The sequence below is a fragment of the Anopheles aquasalis genome, chromosome X, assembly GCF_943734665.1.
Source record: "Anopheles aquasalis chromosome X, idAnoAquaMG_Q_19, whole genome shotgun sequence".
Classification (NCBI taxonomy): Eukaryota; Metazoa; Arthropoda; class Insecta; order Diptera; family Culicidae; genus Anopheles; species Anopheles aquasalis.
Window position 1 is genome coordinate 6,615,371 of NC_064876.1, and position 12,500 is coordinate 6,627,870.

Genomic DNA, 12,500 nt, shown 5'->3' on the forward strand with positions numbered 1-12,500 from the left:
ACCGCTTCGTACTTCTCGGCCTGGGGGGCGGCCCGAACGTACCGCACCAGCGCGGACAGGCTGCTCATCGTCACCAGCAGCAGCAACACGATCCCCTTCGCTGACATGACGGATTTGCCGGAGTTGTTGGTTGTTGTTGTGTTGTTGTGTTGTTGTGTTGACTGGTTGGGTCGGCTGCTTGGTTTCGGATGCGTGGCCGGGCTGAGCACAAGGCAAACGGTGTCTGTTGCATCGGTAGCCATCGGCCACGGTATATATAGTGTGGAGCGCCTCTGTGTTCTGTTCCCGTTCTCCGTTCGGTGGCTTTGGAATGCTTGCTCGCTCGTAGAACACACAGGGGGCCCCCGGGGAATCCGCATCAGTGATCCTGGCCGTGGCCATAGGCCATAGGTAGATGGAAGCCAAGCCCTCGGCCCGATTCACACGCCAAGACCGTCTTCCGTAGCGTCTGTCGGGGGCTCGGTCGGCACGAGTACGTTTGGGGTGCCCTTTTGCACGGTTTTGGCGGCGCATCCGATGGGATCGGTGGTCTGCAGTCTCGCAGTTGCAGCGGCATCGTTCGGTAGCTCGCGAGGGAAGCAACCCCCCCACAAGGGCACCAACGCATTCCAGCTGCACCCTCCTGTCTCTCTCTCTCTGTCTCTCTCTCGCGCTTAAGATGCATTAATCGTAGAACGAATTGTCAACCTTGCACACTCTCTGGTGGCCTGTGGGGGAGGGGAGGAATGCTGCAATGTCGACCATCGCTTCGCTGAGATCTGCTGAGATTTTGCAGAGGGGAACGGTTGCAGAACTGGGGCGCTCGGTGGCATTAGCACTAGCCATCAGCTGGGTTTAGGGGGGGGGGGGTTGGAACTGCATCCACACAAACACATCTGCCGAAGCTTCAAGATCTGTAACAAGCCAATGAAGTCTAAAGTCCCCGTCTTATTCATCCATTAAAAAAAAAGACCCTAAACGAAAGAAACATAATCAGAAAAGGGATGTCGTGTCGAGTTGTTCACTGCGGAAGTACACACAGTGCATCAGCGTGCCTCACTCGGCGACACTCTCGGTGTGCACGTTTGTTTACGTTTGGAAGGCAGTACGGTGCGACGCATCGTACGATCGAAAGGGCACACAACAGCCTGGCGGTCTACCCTATCGTGTACGTCTGCCTTGTTGATGATGATGATGATGATGATGATGAGCATCACAGCGCATCACATTTCGCTGATCACGAAGGCCACGATAGCAACTTTCCGTTTAAAACCAAAGCGAACAAGAGGATGAAATACAGCTGCTAGCGTGGCCGAGCATGGTTAAGATGAAGGAAACATTCTTTCCATGATCCATGTCACTTTTATCGAATGCAAGCGCCGTATTTGCACCTTGTCCAATATATTCTCATACACTTTTTTGTTGGACGATTTTGGTATGTTCACTGCACCTAGCTCAAGTATCAATATTGTTTTCTCAAATTGTAGTGTTTACTTAACATTTTAACAGTTGAATTGGCCTGTTTTATGTAGGGGGTCTAATTTTAATAACCATGAAACAATTACGTGTCTGTGTTATAAAAACGATGTTGGATAGGGAGCGTCCAAGTCCTATTTTCAAAACCTTGAAGCATCTTGGAATCAAGCAAGATTTCGTATATCGAACCATTAAAAGATAGCTTGAGACTTCCTCGTTAAATTACATAAAAATATTGGGCCGCAAGCGGTTGGCTTGTACTGGAAAAGTGATCAAGACTGTTCGGGAACGTATCCGACGTTATTCTCAACTTTCGACACGAAAAATGGTTACAGATTTGAAAGTTTTGATATCAACTACGTATAACTGTTTTAAATAGGAGCTAGACTGTAATGTTTATGAAAAATTGCAAGTTCACGGAATTTCGGAAGCTAAACAACAAATAAAAAATGAAACAGCAACTCTTCTTGTATCGCGGCACGCTGGGCACAACTTGTGTTCTCTGATGAAAAGTTATTTGTTCTAGAGCAAAGTTGTGATGTCCAAAACAATAAATGGTCCACAACAACAATGTGGTCCAGAAACATTAAAGATGTATCAGATACCCAAAAAAAAACCATCTCCAGGTCTTCAAAATGCGACTAGTGTGATCGTTTAGGGGGGTATTTGCACGCACGGCAAATTACCCCTCTTTTGTATTGAAATAAAAGATATCTTATGAAGAAATGGTGAAATCTACCGTAGAAAGATGATACGGGAACGAAAATTATGTGTTCCAGCATGATGGAGCGCTCTTGGGGGAGCAATTTTGGTACAAAAGTGGTGCAGGGACAATTTAACCAGCTTTTTAGCGAAGAATGAATGCCCTGCCAGTTCACCAGATCTTAACCCACTGGATTTTATCGTTTGTTCATATAATTATTGAACCTAAACGAACAAAAATTGTCTAATTTTATTCAGTTTGAAGCAACGATCCCAAAAATATGGGAGGAAATTTCTATGAAAGTCGTCCGTGCCACGTGCGCTGAACTTTAGAAGCGATTGAAGCTCGTAAAAAAGGGTGGGAGGAGGGGTAATTCCGAAACATATTTTTTAATTGATGAGTATAAGTTTCTCTTTAAAAAAACACTCTGATAATAGAAAATGGTTCACCCGTTAAGAAAGTATAAATTATTAAATTTGTATGAGAATGTATTAGACACGGTGTATAGGTTCTCGACTTGGTGCGTTGTTAGTAGGTGTTTGAAGTATTGTAAAGCAAGATTGCCATCGTCGCCCTGCAGCCCTAAATAGAATTCTAATGTATGGATGTGTAAAAAGTTGGATTAATTTGTGTGGTAAATTAAAACGGCCAGCGGTCACAAAAACCCTTCGTTTTCATGGTAGCTTTCCATAGTAGATCCAAAACTATTGGACCGATTGTTTTGAGCTGTATAAACAATTTCTCTGCAATGGTAAGCTGCACTTTATTTATGAGGTATTGCCTCACGTTTATTTAAAAAAACTACATAAAACTAACTATATCAAGCAAAATCGTTAAACCATAAACTTTTCCGACTTTAAAAAGGTATTAAAGTTAAAAAATTATGTTGAAAATTTCATAAAAACTATCGGGGGGTTCAACAGCAGGCATAATTTCAGAATCTAACGAAAATGAAACGCACAGTGTTCAAAAGGTTTCCTGAAGGTCCTCCCTGGAATTGCCTGCCATGGCTGGTATTTTTAAAACATTCTCTCACCCCCACTTTTTCAATATTAAATAAAAGCGGCGAGATTTAACATTCTGATATTCCATAGCACATCTTAGCAACAAACAGTTGGACAGCTTCATCAGCAAAAAATCTCTCAAAAATTAGTCTTCTTATTCTTCCCACAGAAACGGTAAGTGGTACATCGAAATGTTGAGATCAGCAAAAATTGTATACTAGTGTTAAAATATGAAACATACGGCTCGTCCGTCATTATATATGTTATATATGTTAAAAAAGTTAAAATATCTGGGGAGTCCTGGAGGCTCCACCATCGCCTCCAAACGTCCCCACCCCCCTGAGACAATTGGAAACACGTCACATTCAACAAATACCAAGCAATATTCGAATGATATTTATTTGCTAGCCTCCAACTGGTTTGGCGTAGTTCGTAAAATTAGTTTAGTTAAATTATCTGGAAAGCCATCGCTTCCTCGCTTCGGTCATCGCTTGATACCACCCAGGGGACACGGTGTGCGCTCTGTGCGATGTTTCTAGTACCGTTCGCTAAACTATACACTAATGGCACACCCAGGACAACACTCCCACTTCCACCACCCTCCCTTCGATCATCAGAAGGCTTAAAATGCGGACCAGAACGGAATGGAACGGATACTTCTCCCGTGGCGTACCTCATGATCAACACACTAGCAAACCATTCACGCCGCATTGCTGGTTGCATCGTACAGACTCTTGGCGCGCTTCTTCATCGACTGCCGGTGGCTGTCCAAGCGGCTACCGAGCCCGGCAATCAGTCCTGCTCGCTGATGACCGCTACTGCTGTTGCTGGTGGTGGTGGTGGTTGTGCTGCTGCTCGTACTACTCGTCGCCGGTGAATCGGTTGATGGTTGCTCGGCGACGGTTGATGGTTGCTCATGCTCCTTCTGGCGCCGGTAGCGGCCCGGATGCAGACGGATACGCTTCAGGTTTCGCCAAAGCTTGCGCCAGCGGTGCTCTCGGTCGCAGACGGTCGTGGTCGCCGTCGCCGTCGCACTCCTCTGCGGCTGTGCCGGGATCATAATCTGCAAAGTCCCGGGCCCGGGCGGGATGTTAGTGCCAGTTCGAGATCAGAGTGACAGTGGAGCTGAAACCTTACAGGCTCGTAGATGTGCTGCTGATCGTACATCAGATCGTCCTCCTTTGCTCCTTCGCTCACCGGGCGGTTCGCGGTGACGGGTAGTGCTTCCTCGTAATGGTGGTGGTGTGGACCCGGGTCCTGGGGAAGATTCTGCTGGTGCTGCTGCTGGTTCCGACGGAACCGTTTCGCCTTCACATCGACCACGGCGTAGATCGGTTCGGTCAGCTCGATCCTACGGCTGCTCGCTAACGTCGAGACACTACTACTACTGCTGCTGCTGCTGCTGCTACTGTGAGAAGTGATGTATTCGTAGCCACTTGCATCATGGCCCATCGAAGCCCGCCGCGTGTAGGTAGCGCCCGGACCAACCGGGCCCGAGATGCTCGCGACAAACGTGCCAGTGGCCAGCTGCTGCATCACCGGTGGCAGATCACTGCAGGAACTGTTTGAACGGTGGGAGAAAAAAAAACGCTCGTGAAACATTGGGACCGCCGCACACACACACACCTGGGTGCTTACCTGCTAACACGTTGTCCGGTCTCACGCAGGTTCGGAGCCACTGGACGACTGACGATGGGCGATGCCCTCACTCGTCTCAATTCCTCCCTTTGCTGCTGCTGCTGCTGCTCGCCGAACATGCTGTTAATTCGGCTGACGTCCACCGACTGCGATCGACCGGCAACGATCGGCCGGTCAACGTCCGGATGTAGTCGGAAATCCCGAAACCGAACCGGAGCCTGCACGTCCATCGCCTTCTGCTGCTGCTGCTCGTTGGCATCTTCCGTTGCTAGCGGCTGGCGGCCAGACGTTCCGGTCGTCGGTTCATCCACACCGGCACACGCCCTCACGTCGCCGCTAGTTTGATGGGTATCCGCGCCTGGCATACGTCTCACCGCACTTTGCTCTCCCTTCTCATGCTCTTTCGCTTGTTCCTGTTGCTGCTGCGGCGGCGGATGTGGATGCGGCTGTAGTTGATCTGCCAGCTGAAGTCGCTGGCGCCGCTCCAGATAGTACTCCAGGATCTCGCTGGCGGTCATATCTCGGCTTCTGGTGTTTTGGTTTTGGAGTTGGATGTAAATAGATTGGTTTTAAATATAGATCAGGCCAGGGCCAGGGCACCCTAACAAATCGTCTCTGCGCTCTCTCTCTCTCTCTCTCTCTCTCTCTCTCTCTCTCTCTCTCTCGGCACGAAGCGGGGAAGTCTGTTTGTCTGTTTTGTCTTTGTCAGGAAGCCCCAGTAGTCGAGCCGGGTCGCAGGAACCGCTTGAGCTAGGAAGGGGTGCGTGTATGGCAGAGCTGTCCGCTTTATTTTTTGTAGTTATCTTCCAGCAGCACGTCTGGTTGACGAGTATCGTTTCGTGGACCGTTCCGCTAGCCAAACAACACGCACGGCGTCCAACCGGCTGGTGAAGGTTATCGGAGTCGTAGCGAGCCGCATACGTCCCACATACGTGCGCCAAGTGGTACAACGTCACGCCCGTTCTACCTTTCCCCTGAAGTAGCCTGAACGCTGGCACTCGAACACCGTCCCTTCATGGCGCACACATCTTCCAGATAGAGATGGGGCTGAAAGCTGATCATTTCATGAACATTTTGTATTTTTTTTTTTTTGATCAATTGATGCAAAACTGACCAAGTTACAAATTCTTGGAAATCCGAGTTTCATACAAGGCTCCATGCAACCCGCTACTTTGAACAGCGTTCCCCAAAACGAACGTTTTCAAAGTCGGTGTCCATCGTACCGTAAAAACTACTGGGCCGATCGATTTGAAATTTTTAACACATAATTTGCACACTTTTTGCCAGGTAATCCCGTCGAGATATCATGAAAATTGTTTATAATTTTTTTTTGAACAAATCTGTAAAGTTCGTTTTTTATGGCAGAATCGCAAAAAGCATCACTTTTTCCACTTCAAAAATCTGCCAGAAATCGAAAAATTGGAATATCAACAAAAACTCTCCGGGGTTACCTAGATAAACTTATAACCTTTCTAACGAAATTCGATTTGTATGTTTCAGATGATCCGTCATGTCGCTACGATGGACACCGTAAAAAGTAACTTTTCGTCGACACGCCTACCAAAATTTGATGCCATGGAATAGTTTGCACATGAATGTTGCTCAAAACTATATCAAATATTTTTCAAAAGTTGTAGATTAATATGCCATTTATTTGCATAAATAAAGTTGAATGGTTACGTCACAAAAATTCGTCAAAAAAGGGCCTTTTTTTGGCCCGAAAATACCGAAGTCCCCCCTTAAAGGTCTCCAGCCTCCAGCCTGCACGATGTGCTTTCGTTTGCATAATCTTGCAAACCGAGTCGCAACGCGAGCGAGCACATTGTACATAGCCCTTTATACCCTTTCACCCTTCTTCGCTTGTCTCCTCTGTCATTGGCAATGCTGCTGCTGCTGGGCGCGGATCACGATCTCTTGGTAATTGACAGCCAATCCGGCGCCATTCCGGCGTCGTTCGGTTGGCGACCCCCATATGGTGAGATCAAGATCGGTGTAGCACTCCCCCTTTAACCCCACCCACCCCACCCCGTCCCGCCCGGCCACCAATGCCGTTGCATACCTTTTCGGCCCGGTAAGAAACTGAAATGCCTTCGTGATGATCTCGTCCGCGAACGCTTCGTCGGAATGCTCGACGAACTGCCCCCGCTCGTCCCTCTTCATCTCCGCCACGGGCACCTCCTTCACGTGGCGGCCCGTCGTCTGCGGTGTCGCCTTGAGTGCTGGAATGGCAACGGAAGACACGATCGGTAGGTGCCTTTGGAATGGGTTCTGCTGCTGCTGCTGCTGCTGCTGCTGCTGCTGCTGCTGCTCCTCCCGTGGTATCGGTATGGTGCACAGTCCGCTACCACCCCCCCGAACAGACGGCGCTCCGTCCAACGTTTTGCACGAAAGCCTGCGCGCCAAGCCCAGCTCCATACTCACGGACGCCCAGACCGGCGAGCTGGTCCGGTGGCCAGGACTTGGTTGGCTGAAAAGCGACCAAACCCCCGATTAGTGTGTGTGTGTGTGTGTGTGTGTGTGTGCGTGTCGCCATGCCATCGTGTCGGCCACTAGTTACCCGAAATGGCGATCCCGTGCCGTGCCTGCGCCGACTCGGCTGCATCCACCCTGCTGCAGGCTGTCCAGCAGGGCGGTGATCCACTCGGAGCAGTTCCGGTGATCGACGCAACGCTGCAAGAGGAATACCCGTTCCGGTTAGTAGCACCGGAAGGTAGCGGAAGCGTGGGGTAGAGTGTGTGGGACTTACGAAGGTGTAGAAGTTGCGCGAGGTCGTCTCGATTGTGAAGCGCAGGCCGGCCGACGGAAGGATGCGCGTGCCCGGCACCAAGTTGACGATGTCCTCGAAGGGCGCCAATCGGCGCTCGTAGTCACGCCGCGACGCATACGACAGCAGCAGCTGGCTCTGCAGCACCACGTACAGCTTCCGCCAGCCACCGACGCGCTACAACGAGAACTCTCCAGTTAGTCAGTCAGACCGTCGAGCGTTGTCGCCCTGATCCTTTTACTCACGTTTCGTTTCTTCTTGAGATAGCCACGCATCTGGATGCCGGCGGGGGTGACGGGGACCGTCGGTTGAAACGGTGACGGTGCCACTGGACCAAGTCCCGCTTCCTCGACTCTCGACATCTCGATCGCTTCGCCCGTCGCCCTGGTAGTCATGGTGTGACTGTTGGTTGCCCCGGCTGTGGCTAGCGCACGGTCCTGCCGTCTTAAGGAGAGGACTTTAGAGATCCTTGAGAACCGGGGAAACGGAGAAGAAGAATCAATTCCAATGGGTATGGTGATGGGTATGTGGTATGCTTGTCACTGTGCCGAGTGTGACCGTAACAGTCGTTACGGAGTTTTCTTTTTTTTTTTTTGGATTTGCATCGCTGATCGGACCGATCGGGGCTAATGATCGCCTTCAGCGGCGCAACAACGAATCGGCGGGGTGGAGAAGGGTAAGAAAGGGGGTGGCCAACTGTTGAAACGCTCCACTGAACTTTTACTAGTAAAAGACTAAAATAGGTCCCCACACTCACGGTGAGTGGCCGAAAAAACCGCTTTTTAACTGATTAAATGTTTTTTTTTTCACCCCTCTCCCCCTCCCTAATACATTAATTTACGTTTCCGCACATTATAATGGAGATTTGGCTATCGAAAATGTAGAAATTAGCGATTTTTTCGGTCACTCAGTAGCTCACCGTGAGCGGGGTCCTATTTTAGTCTTTTTCCCTTTTACTTTCCATCGGAACCATTAAAACGGCTAACTAACTGGCGCTGCTGCTGCGTTGTGCCTGCTTTACGACCATACACCTGTACCGTAAGGATACCCATAGGCATGTCGGGACCATATCTTTTTCAGCCTTTTAAACAAAGTTGGTAGCCGTTTTGTCTGCCCTCCGCGCCTGCTGCTAGCGGCTCTGCCGTGGAAACGGCCTTCGCGGCATCCTTGGCATGTTGGGCCCTATGCCAAGAGTATGGCTGTTTAAAACTGACGCGTTTAAAACGGTTGGAACAACACTCGGCATGAACTGTATGAACTTATGAATGAAATATCAATGGCAACTGTGACGAAAAGCAACAAATGTGTACCCAAACCATGACTCAGCTCCTCAGCTGGTGACCAGAAAGTGACCACCGTGAAGTGTCCTTACAGGATGATATTGCGGAAATTCCGTTGTTTTGTACACAGCTGCTTTTCTTTTAACTCCAACGTTAACGTTAACTCGCTAAATTCGGATACGCCTCGCGCTTGATCAGATTTATCCGTTTTTTTCCTTTTGGCAAATAAAGCCTAGCATGTTGGATATGAACCGTTGATAACAGTTATCAGGGACACACGCCAGACAGAGCCAGCGCTATCCAGGCTGAGTGTTCACCGGAAGACATCATTCCTTCGCTAGTCTCGCTCAGGAAAAGACGAAGGAAAGCTGTATCGGTATAGGAGCTGTCGAGTGTGGCCAGAAATGGCCGAAACCTTCTCTAACGCGTGAGCGAGAGCTGTACGCGTTGGTGTAGGGCTCGATCTCAATGTCGTGAACACTAGGTCGGCCTTGGGTTCCAAAGCTCCTTTTGATGCAGTCCGTGGAAGCGGCGGTACTTCACTCGAATCCGAACCGCACACTGCCGGTCCATGCCAGATGGTAGTTGATCGTGTGCTGCTGGCGTGTCGTTTGATTGCGGTGATCAACTTTGCTCGGATGTGGATGTGTCATTGGGAACAATCAGCAGACCAGCGCGCGCTCTCTTTGTGCACTGCGTTCGCACGCGTTCGTCTGTACGTTGGTTCGTTCACTAGCTATATAGCTAGCCACTTGCGACGCAACAACAACAACGATGGTTGTTGCATCACTGCAGCCGCCAGCGCCCAGCGCCCGAGGCCGAGGGAAATGCGACTTTCGCGATGGAAAACCATCGTCAGCAGCATCATCATCAACCATCAAGAGCGGGCCCCCCCCCCCCCCTCCCCCCCCCGGTAAGGCCTTACGCCATCGGTCACTTGGTCAGTGACGTGCCTACGGAGTGCGAAGGCCCAGAAGGAAGGGAGGGAGGGGAAGGGGGGGGGGGATCACTTAACGATCGGCAGTAATAGCCTCCTCACGCTTGCTCTCCCCTGCACCGTACAACCCCGTACGTTATGCACGACGAGCACGTGCGTAGATGTGAGTGTTTTGGGCCCCCGGACTCCGGATTGCCACTCTCTCTCTCTATTGCTTGCGTTTGATTGTTTGTTTCACACTTCTGCTAGTGGCACACACAGCAACAGCAGCAACGACCATCGACCACTGTCCGGGCATGTTTTAAATGTTGCCAATCGTTGATAAACTGACAGACGCAACAAACAATACCAGCATCGCGGCGCGGCTCATATCTCTTGGCGTCGGAATTCATCGCAGAACCACACGATCTGCGCAACGCAACCGTGGCCCGCGGAACCTCCGGGGTAAACCCGACGAGGCATGGTTGGCCGTTCCGGGATCACGCGGTTGACGCTGGCCATCTATCTGGCTAGCGCTCCTTTCGCCCTTCCGCCCATTTGCCCACCACTGTACACTTACTGTGTAGTCTTAACTCTCACTGCCAAACATGTTGATTTGTCACCTAAATAAACAAAGAAACACTTGCCAGCCGTGCTACTGCTGCTGCTGCACCGTCCGGCCGTCACGTGCGAACTGGCGCAAAATCAGCCACACGGAATGGCGGGAGCGCGCGCGCGCGCGCCAGCACCACCCAACCACCAAAAACCAAACGACAAAAAAAAATGAAATCTGGGATTCGCTCTTCGTCCCTCTCCCCACCACACCACACCGAAAACACCTGCTCTAAACGGCAATCCAAGAGAGGGCGTGCGTGCGTGCGTGCGTGCGTGCGTTCATACCCACCAACTGTGCGTTTATGTGTGTGCCTGTGCTTCGGTGAGGGTTTATTCACAAGTGCGCCAAAGCGGAACCCCGCATACGACGGTTGACGCGCATGGTGTCAACCTTGCCGGGCGCTCTAGCGTGAAATTCACCCCGGAAAAGCCTACCGCCGTAGTGGGATGATCGGGGGCGTGGTTGGGGGGGGGGGGGGGGGGGGTTGGGGGTTTGCATGAAAAACATTACTAAGGCTTGCGCTTGCGTGATGCGAAACGGGGATCGCTACCGACTTGCGCTACGAATACGCGATGTGTGCCCCAAAACGAGCCCAGCTCCATCGCTGTGTGTGTGTGTGTGTGTGGCGTAGAGCTGGTGATACGATCTAAAATATGGTTAAATACATTTCAGGGCAGGAAAAATCAGCAGCAGATATACATATACGTACAAGTACACGGGTACACACACACACACACACACACACACACACTTACAATCAGACACAAAGTATGCGACATTACAAAACGGTACGGCCACCCCTTTTCCGCATTGAGCACACTGCGTACGGAATATGGACGAGGGAATTGAAGAATTAGTAAATGTGTGTATGAAACTCGAGCAGCATCAGCATGGCATCATCTATGCTGTTCTGTGCATGGTCTGCACGTCTGCTACCACCTACGCGATCCGGGATCATACCATATCGTCATCACAACCAGTGCCAGGGCCATGCAGCAATCAACAACGTTCGGTCGTTTGTCCAAAGCGCTCCAAACAACACGCTTACCGCTGAAGAGAGGGAAAGGGGGTGTCTGCGATCGTTACAAACAAACTGCGATGCAACAGCCAGGAACAGCTCCTTTCGGTTTTCGGTCTAAGTGCCATTCAAGAACAATATTAATAATCCATTTTTTCATTTTGTTTTTTCAATTGGATTTCGGTTCATGTGTACCTGCCTCGAAATAAACATTTATTCAACTTGCATAATCATATGTATAAGAGGTCTGGTGGTGCCTTTACTGTCGCGGCCTTTTCTTTGCTTTTCACGTGCTATTTTTCTACCACCGCTATTCGGCACTACGTCGCGCTCCTACTTCACGGGTCAATCATCGCCTTGATCGCCCTTGAAACGTGCAACAGACTTTGGGAAGTAAATTAAACGAAATAAAAATCAAAGAGAGAAATATATAGAAAGTGATCGTGAGTGTAAGACATAAAGGAATAGAGCCAGTCGGGAGAGGACACCGTACATCTAATCAAACCTTAGCCAGGAGGTAACATGTTGTGAGAATTGCACAATTCATCCAATAACGATTTCTGGCCCTCGCGCTGTTCTTGAGCCAGCGAAGTGGTAACAACTCCTGTAACAAATGGATAAAGGCCGGTTGACAGGACGAGCTCAACGCAACCCTGGAGCCTAATTTATGCAATGGGCTTCTATCTTCCTGCCCACCTTGCAGTGTACATGTTACTGCCGTAAATGTTTTGCCGCGCGCATCCTCTTTAACTTAATCAGGAAACAAGAAAACTAATAATAAATAGTCTCACTCCTTATCCCAGTAGTAAATGTTAAGTAAGACGTCCTACGTCATTCGCTCTTTCGACCTGCGCCCCCCACCTCTCTATCGCCTACATATGCTAGGCGCATCTGATCGATTTGTCAATAATGTTCATTTGCTCATTTCGTTACATATTCTTTCTCTGCACAGTTTGACCACTTGTCGCTTGTCTGCACAAAAGGGGTGGAGGCATAGTAAACCGTCCTCCTTTCCATCATCATGTTTTGTGCTTGCTCGTTACTTCCCGAGAAATAGGAAAAAAATGTCATTATACATAATAATACCTTCTTCTTCTTTGTAGAAC

At 49.8% G+C, this 12,500-nt stretch overlaps 3 protein-coding genes across 7 annotated transcripts in view; all 3 read right to left on the bottom strand.

Annotated features, from left to right (window-relative positions):
• The window catches only part of LOC126581048 (pro-resilin-like), a 699-nt gene extending 487 nt beyond the window's left edge, over positions 1-212 (bottom strand). Inside the window, exon 1 of the mRNA XM_050244481.1 lies at positions 3-212. Coding sequence (XP_050100438.1) covers positions 3-107 — 105 coding nt within the window. The 5' untranslated portion in view covers positions 108-212. The remainder of the gene's footprint in view (positions 1-2) is intronic.
• Positions 213-3,542: 3,330 nt separating this feature from the next.
• LOC126580735 (basic-leucine zipper transcription factor A-like) lies at positions 3,543-10,442 on the bottom strand. Its single transcript, XM_050243975.1, has 8 exons — positions 10,341-10,442; positions 7,810-8,032; positions 7,547-7,741; positions 7,358-7,470; positions 6,860-7,267; positions 4,801-5,328; positions 4,300-4,723; positions 3,543-4,225 (listed from the first exon to the last, which is right to left on the bottom strand). Exons 2-8 carry the CDS (start codon positions 7,957-7,959, stop codon positions 3,863-3,865), a joined length of 2,181 nt encoding a protein of 726 aa, XP_050099932.1. The 5' UTR covers positions 7,960-8,032; positions 10,341-10,442; the 3' UTR covers positions 3,543-3,862.
• Positions 10,443-11,541: 1,099 nt separating this feature from the next.
• LOC126573124 (stromal interaction molecule homolog) overlaps positions 11,542-12,500 on the bottom strand; it is a 22,518-nt gene continuing 21,559 nt past the window's right edge. For all 5 annotated transcript variants that reach the window (XM_050233045.1, XM_050233012.1, XM_050233035.1 and 2 more), the window contains one exon: positions 11,542-12,500. This exon is cut by the window's right edge and continues 2,995 nt beyond it. The gene's annotated coding sequence lies outside the window, so the exon portion shown is untranslated.

What these genes read in the sequence shown, in the direction of transcription:
- LOC126580735 (XM_050243975.1), bottom strand. Translation starts at nt 7,959, where the DNA reads ATGACTACCAGGGCGACGGGCGAAGCGATCGAGATGTCGAGAGTCGAG. An exon ending in ACCGGACAACGTGTTAGCAG is followed by an intron (nt 4,724 to 4,800) that starts GTAAGCACCCAG and finishes CCGTTCAAACAG; the next exon opens with TTCCTGCAGTGATCTGCCAC. An exon ending in AGCAGCACATCTACGAGCCT is followed by an intron (nt 4,226 to 4,299) that starts GTAAGGTTTCAG and finishes GGGACTTTGCAG; the next exon opens with ATTATGATCCCGGCACAGCC.